The 8,213-nt window shown below is 29.0% G+C and overlaps 1 protein-coding gene across 1 annotated transcript; it reads left to right on the top strand.

Annotated features, from left to right (window-relative positions):
- The first annotated feature begins 5,466 nt into the window (after positions 1 to 5,466).
- Positions 5,467 to 6,492, top strand: LOC123204295. Its single transcript, XM_044620904.1, has one exon. It carries the CDS (start codon positions 5,467 to 5,469, stop codon positions 6,490 to 6,492), a length of 1,026 nt encoding a protein of 341 aa, XP_044476839.1.
- The last annotated feature ends 1,721 nt before the right edge of the window (positions 6,493 to 8,213 follow it).

Below are 8,213 nucleotides of genomic sequence, written 5' to 3' on the forward strand. Positions count from 1 at the left end.
AAATATATATATTTTTTTTTTGTAATTGGGGATTGTATCCATATTGATTAGACAGATAAATCTAGTACAAGATGATGAAACCCATAAACACTATATCAAATAAGTTAAAGTTTCACAAATATGATAGAGACTTAAACCCAGAGCTTTTCTTTAAAAGTTCTAATCATATATCAATTTTACTAATCTCTGAGAGTCAAATATAATCTATTGTAGAAAACTAGATTGTGCTATTGTTTTTTTTATCAATAAAATTATGGGTAGTCAATATCTAATTGAGTATTTAAATAATATGTCATCATGTAATTAGGTAATTTTGAATTAAAGATAAAATAACACTCAATCACATAATGACACATCATTTAGATATCCAATTAAATGCTCAAAGTTGTATATACATAACATTACTCTTTCTTTATTATAAAAATAAATATAATGTTTTAGGTATCCACACTCAACAAAACCTTAATGATATTTGGTGTTGGTCTACCATTTTCACCAAATAGAATTGAGTAATGATACCATATTCATAACATTTTTGTTTTTTTTAACATGTGAACCTTTTAGGCTTGGATTTGTAATGTAAATTTGGAAGGCAAATTTAAACATTAATAATAAGGCTAAATGACTATGACCCACCCAAGGTTTGATGGAAAACACACCCTTAAAGTTTTAAAAAGTTAATTATCACTTGTCAATTGTTAGGCCAAACGACTTATTCCCACCCAAGGTTTAGTCTATTTCTAAACTCTTATTGGTTAAGTTTTAAAAACTCAAATGTCCACCTATCAATAGTTAAAATTAACAAAATCTGTTAAATCTAAAGGTATAATTGTCATTTAACCTTTGATATTAAAAAATAAAATTTTATCTCATTTTCCACCTTAATTTTAAAAATTAACAATTCCCCCCATCATAAGTTTTGAAAAGTGATAACCTCTTTTATCTGGATTGATAATCTCCACGAAACTCTCTAACCCATCTTCAACCACCACATTTGTTTGGATTCATCTAATTCAGACAAAGGTGGTGGCTAGAGATGAGTTAGCAAGTTTTGTGGAGGTCACTGATGGTCGAAGATGTTACCGAAGATAAGAGAAAGAAAATCCTAAGGTTTGGGGGGGAGGGGAATGTGATTTTTTAAAATTAGAAAACTTTAACAAGGGGTAAAATTGTTAGTTTTTAAAACTTAAGGGTAAAAAAAATGAATTATATATATTTTTTTAAATTATTATCAACCTTTAACTCTAAAAATTTTAACAGAAATTGATTTATGAATAAGACCTTGAGTTTTTAAAACTTAATAGGTATCAATTGGATAACACTATTCCTTGGGTGGGAATAAGTCAGTTGGCCTTATATTGCATATAATATTAAAACATTAGTAAGATATCATAAAAAAATTGTCAACTAAAATAATTCATGATGTTATCCTCAATAATGTTTTATAATACTTTCCACTTTTTTTTAATTTCATTTATTTTTTTATTAAATATAGAAGAAAACAAAAAAAACATTATTTTTTTCTGAGAAAGTATTAAAACCCAGAAGCAACATGTTTTGACCATAACATATGATATGATTGAGCCAGTCCATTTGATTTATTAAGTTCTAACTAATCAGTCAATTATGTATATGTTTAGTAGACCAACTTTATAATAGATTAAGTGGGCTTAAGCAACTTAAATTTATTTTTACCCAAAAATTAAAAAAATATTTTACTTTTTTCTTTTATAACTTGATATTCTATCCGTATTAATTGGATGGATAAACCTGATACAGGGTAATCGAACTCATGATCATTAGATCAAGTAAGTCAATGTTTTATAAGTATGACAGAGACTCAAATTCAAACTTTCTTCCTAAAATTTCTAATACTTCACTAATTTTCCTAATCTTCGATCAAATATCACATATTCTCGAAAATTGGATTGTGTTATATTTTTTTATCAATAAAATTATGGGTAGTCAATATCCAATCGGGTATTTAAATAATATATCATCATATAATTAAGAGATTTTGAATTAAATATAAAATAACATTCAATCACGTAATGACATATCATTTAAATATTCAATTAAATACTCAAAACTGTTGTACATAACATTACTTTTTTTATTATAAAAATAAATATAATGTTTTAGGTATCCACACACAACAAAACCTTGATGATATTTGGTGCTAGTCGACCATCTTCACCAAATAGAATTGAGCAATGATACCACGTTCATAACAATTTTTTTTTTTTAACATATGAACCTTTTAGACTTGGATTTGCTATGTAAATTTGGTGGGCAAATTTAAACATTAATAATAAGGCTAAATCACTATGACCCACCCAAGGTTTGATGGAATACCCACCCTTAAAAGTTTTCAAAAGTCAATTATCACTTGTCAATTGTTAGGCCAAATAACTTATTCCCACCCAAAGTTTAGTCTAATCCAACTCCTATTGCTAAGTTTTAAAAATTTAAATACCTATCTATCAATTATTAAAGTTAACAAAATTTGTTAAATTTAAAAGTATAATTATTATTTAACTTTTAATATTAAAAATAAAATTTTATCTCATTTTTTATCTTAATTTTAAAAATTAACAATTTCTTCATTCTAAGTTTTAAAAAGTGACATTTTCCCCCCTACGGTTTTCTTTTTCCTTCCTTTATTTTCAGCCACCAGAATCTGTCTCTGATCGCTTCTTCAACCCAATCCAGTGCTCTCTCCCCCATTCGATGATCTATCTCCATTTTTAGTGAAGAAGCACTATTAACACTAAATATAAATGCCAAATTTTCAATATATTTTTTCACATTTAAAAATTTATTACTTATAACTCTCAAAAATATCAAAACTCAAACTAATTTTAAAATATTATGTTTTGGTAATTTCTTTAGAGGTGTGACTATCATTTTTTAAATCATTGAGTAACATATTAAATTTTAAAATTTTCATAAAACCTTAACTTTTAATTAATGTCTAAAACCCATTCAAATTTTTCATTAACACCTTTAATAATTTTAAAAATTATAATTTTTTCTCAACCTTTTAAAAAAGGAAAACAAAAAAAAAAGGAGAAAATAAAAATAAAAACAATAGGGAAAAGAGTGGAAAATAAAAAGTACTATAGAGAAAATTATACAAAATGACCTTCTTATCTTTTTAATTAACAGAATTCACTAATAAAAATCGACAATAATTAAGAATTTGGTTTTTAAAACTTACATTACGAAAATTTAAAAATTTCAAGAAGCCTTGAATGGGAAATAGTCTTTTGGTAAAATTTTAATTTATATATTTGATTTTTCAATCATTTTAACATCAATCGACGTGGTCCCAATACCATCGGATGTAAGAGCAAGGTATGTTATTAAATTCACAAAATTATGTTTGGAAGATGTCAATTTTCCATTTAATTAATTTTTCATCTAATAAAATTTTATTCTTTGGTTAGAAATTAATTTTCATAATAAAATTTTAGTTAAAGTGTCACCAAATATGTTGACACTTCACCAAATGGTAGCCAAAATTTAAAAAAAAAAATTATAATATTATCCTTTATATTCTTTCAAAATTAAACAATTAAAGGGAAAATATATAAAAAAATAAATGCCACGTCATGTGGAGAGCCCAATCCTAACCAACCAATTGGGTCAAAAGGATTGCACCAACCGTAGCATGATTCCGCATGGGCCCAGCTCAATTTCTGACGTGGCTTGGATGGCTATGATTTGATTTGATGGATGTATCAAGGGCTTAGATGGGTCCTATTTTAATAATAATTGTTTGATGTAGGGAAGAGGAAATATTTTTTTTTTAATTTATAAGACATTATTTCATTTTATTGTTTTTATTTATAATTACCTTGAAAGCTAAGATACCATCACTTCCCATGGAATGGGATACATAACCAATATAGGAAGCTAAGGCCCTACAAATTAATATTTGAATTTAGAACTACATAATGATAAACCAAATTCAAAGAGCTAACCATTTCTCTAGTGTCAATTTTAAAAGAAAAGTTCTCGATGATAGTTTGAGCGATAAAAGTTAAAAGTATTCAAATACAAGTGTAAGTTTGAGACTCAATGATGATATATTAAAAGCAAATTATTGATTTATTTAGTATAGTAATTATATGTTTGATTTGGATTCGAAGTTTCACTATTAAACTGGTCGATTCAATCCCAAAAAGAGTAAGTTTTACTTGTTATCAAGAAAATAATAAAAATTTAAAAGAGTAACATCAAATTCTCACATGGAAAACTTTTCTATAGGGAAATTTTGTACAAAACAATGTTATATATACATATTTTTAATACATAATTTAGATATACAAATAATGTCATTATATGATTTTGATGTTATTTTATATTTAATTTAAAATTATTTAATCATATGATGATGTCATCATCTGTGTATTTAAATTATGTACAAAAAAATATGTATACATAATTTTATTATTTTAAAAATATTTAAAAAAATCAAATTTGATATTAAATGACATAGGTTAAAATTTTCATCCAAGTAATTATTTTGTAGGAAATGGGCATAGAATCTAAAAAAGATAAATGAAAATTGAACTTGAAGTTGAAGGGATATGCATTTCCATATCCCTTGTGAGAGATACACATTTCTTATGATACAAGATTAAATATGAATAAAAACAATTCCAAAGTCCATCAATCATCATTCATTAACAAATTGCAAAGAGTATATTCAAAGCAAACTAATAAAAATAGCCCTCTTTTGCATCACCAAGCCAACCCATTAAAATATTGAATAAAACTATGTATAAAAACAATTTTTTTTGGTAACGAGGAACCCAGCTGAGTTGGATCGTCACATTGAGTCAAAACCAATTATATCGAATTGTACAAACCCTTATCCAATGATCAACTCACAATTACTAAACCAAGTAAATTAAAATTTAATTTTGATATGTCATTAAAGTAAACTTGAATTTATGTTCTCTTATATATAAAATTTATCTTTTAACACTCAATCTATCTTTTGAGATACAACTGATATGATAATTTGTGATTAAGTGATATGATTATTTACTTTCTCACTTACTTCAAAATCACCAAGTTATTTACAATACAAATTATATATATAAGTTTATACAATTTATTTATACATAAAATGTTACTTAAAAATGCTTTGATTCTTCTCATTGAGATTTTTTTTATGGCAACATGGAATTTGAGACACCAGGACAGAAGTGTAATGAGTCCAAAGGGAAGCATTGGTAAAAACAAAGTTCTAACAGCTCAACTTCCGCAAATTTGTTAGCTTTGAGTTGTTGGCCAATCTTTTCATCCAAATAAACCAACCAAACCCCATTTTCTTTCAAACCAAACCAAACCCTTTTATAGCACAAATTGAAAGAGAAACATGCCTCAATATGCTTAGGTGAAACACCCATTTCATATTCATATTTCAACCCCATCTCAATCTCAATCTCAGCAATGGCAGGAAGTTTTATTCCAATGGGGAAATCAATCAAGATTCTCAGATCTTCAATCTCTACTTTCTTGCAGAATTATCAGTTCTTCTCAACTACTGTTGCCTTTCTTGCCTTTCCTTTTTCTGTTTCAATTCTACTTTCTCAAGTCTTTCTTCCTTCTTCTTCTTCATCTTCCTTATTGGCATCCATTAACAACCGCCTCAATGCTTTGTTTCAAGCTGCAGGCTTCCCTCCTTCTGAGTTTTTCACCATTCTCACTCTCAAGCTCTCTCAAACTATTTCTTCTTCGTTATTTTCCCTTCCTTTCACCCTCACCTTTTTACTCGCGGCCAAGGCTTCGATAATTCAAGCTTTGAAACCACACCACCATAAAGTATCATCTTCCCCACCTTCTTTTTCTTCCATTTTTTCACTTTTTAATCCTCTTCTTTTAACCCACATCTGCAACTCATTGTTAATCCTCTCTGCCAACGCCACAGTCTTTTCTATCTTGTTTTTCGCCTTTAACTTCCTCGAAGAAATCGGGCTCTCTTCTTCTCCTAATTGGCTCCTCTTCTTGTCAGCATCAGGGGCAGTTTTATATTCCATTGTTCTTGCAAATGCCCTCATAATCTGCAACTTAGCCATGGTGATTTCTGGCATGGAAAGAACAAGTGGGCATCTGGCGATTCTCAAGGCGTTTGTTCTTATCAGAGGAAGAACTTCAACAGCACTTTCACTTGCTTTACCTGTAAACCTGCTCTTAGCGGGCACTGAAGCCTTGTTCCAATATAGAATCCTCAGAGTTCATCACCATGGCAGAAATCATAGCCTTGCAATGAGCTCGGAGGGAGTTTTGATCGCTTACTTGTACTCAATTTCAGTTGTTCTTGATACCATTGTGAGCTGCATATTCTATAAAAGCTGCAATACAAGTTGTTTGATGGAACAAGAAGGCAGATACTCATATCAGATTGAAATCCCAGAAGAGGAAACAGGTGATTATGTGAGTGAAAAGAATTGTGAAAACTTCCATGAAGGATTTTAATGTTTCTTTTTCACAGAGAAGAAAATGGAAGAGATAAATTCATCTCCAATATTTGTTTTTTTTTTTTTTTAGTTGCTTGAGTTGAAGAACAGGGCAACTTCAAGAAGAAATAAGAACTCACAGGAAAAGTTTGGATTCGAATCTTTACTATTTTTGTGAAATCTTAATTTATTTGATATAACATTTGTGGATATAGTCATTATACCCGCATTCATCCGTTCAACCAATATGAGTGGTCCTAGTTATTAAAAAAAAAAGGATATTACATGTGGGGTAATGAGTAAAGGAGCAGATGAAGAAATGTAAAAAAATTGTTGTAGCAAATTTCTATGGTACATAGATTTGTATTCAATCTTTCTATTTAGTTTTTCCCCTTTGTTTTCTTTTTTCACCTTGTAAATTGGCATCTGGTCACAGTATCAATGATACAAAGTTTGTTTAATATATCAATAAGACAATAAAACGCATATATACCCAATTTTGAGTATTAATTAATTAGTATTTAGATGATATATTATTATATGATCGATTGATATATCATGATATAACTGATATCTAAATAGTATATTCTCATATGATTATTTGAAGTATTATAATATGATTAAGTGATATTAAATTAAAAAATAAAACACTTAATCATATGATGATACATCATTTAAATACCAAAGTAAATACTCAAAATTGAGTATACATTTTTATCACAATTTTCCGAGAAATAGGTGACGAAAATATGTGAAATTTCGATCCTGTAAACAACTATAAAAAGAAGTAATTTATTCTTTAAAAAACCAATTTTGCAGCAAAGTTATCAAATCTTGCTAATTTATTTATATAAACTATAGTGTTAACTTATAATTAGATAAAATTAAATAATATAATTATTTATTTTTTCGTAATTGTATAAATAAATAAGATTGAATTATATATATAATATTACTTTGTACGATGACACTGTTTATCCAAGCCACCACGCAAATCCTCTCTTTCCCTACCTTCTAGATCAAGTAGATACAAGCAAGCCGTTTCAACCATTTGACCAAATTGAAGTCTGACAAGAACAATTCCATCTTGAAAAGCTCTTAAAATTTTCTGGGTCCATTAACCAAAACTTTGTTTACTCTTCCCTTACTTCTACGGAAAGACAGACTTTACAAAAGGTCAAAGGACTATTTCCCACCCAAGTATGCTACAATGTCAAGTGTCCTCCTTTTATCTATGATAATATCAAATACTCACCCTTCAGCAATTAAAATTAACAGAACCCTAACCTCTTAAAATTTTATCTCATTTTGCCCCCTAACCTTAAAAAACTAAAAATTTCTCTCAGTCTAAATTTTAAAAAATAGCAGTTTCACCCTAAGGTTTCGTTTTGAAATCTCCGACATTATCTTCGGCTCTATTGTTAGTGGTCTCTCTGTCCCGAAGCATCATCTCCCTCCGACGGTCTCTTTCCTCCCATTGGACTCCCGATCGATGTTAGAATAGTGATGAAAGACGAAGAACTTCATTGAGGAGGACGATTCCTCCCAGACGAAGACGAAGTTGTCGTCTTCCCAGAAGAAGACCTCTGGGAAGACGAAGATCAGACGTCCGACGTCGATCAGACGTCCAAATGGGAAGGAAGAGACCGTCAGAGGGAGAGATCGCCGACAATGGAGCTGGAGATGACGTCGGAGATTTCAAAACAAAACCCTAGGGTGAAACTACTATTTTTTAAAACT

The sequence above is a fragment of the Mangifera indica genome, chromosome 20, assembly GCF_011075055.1.
Source record: "Mangifera indica cultivar Alphonso chromosome 20, CATAS_Mindica_2.1, whole genome shotgun sequence".
Taxonomy (NCBI): domain Eukaryota; kingdom Viridiplantae; phylum Streptophyta; class Magnoliopsida; order Sapindales; family Anacardiaceae; genus Mangifera; species Mangifera indica.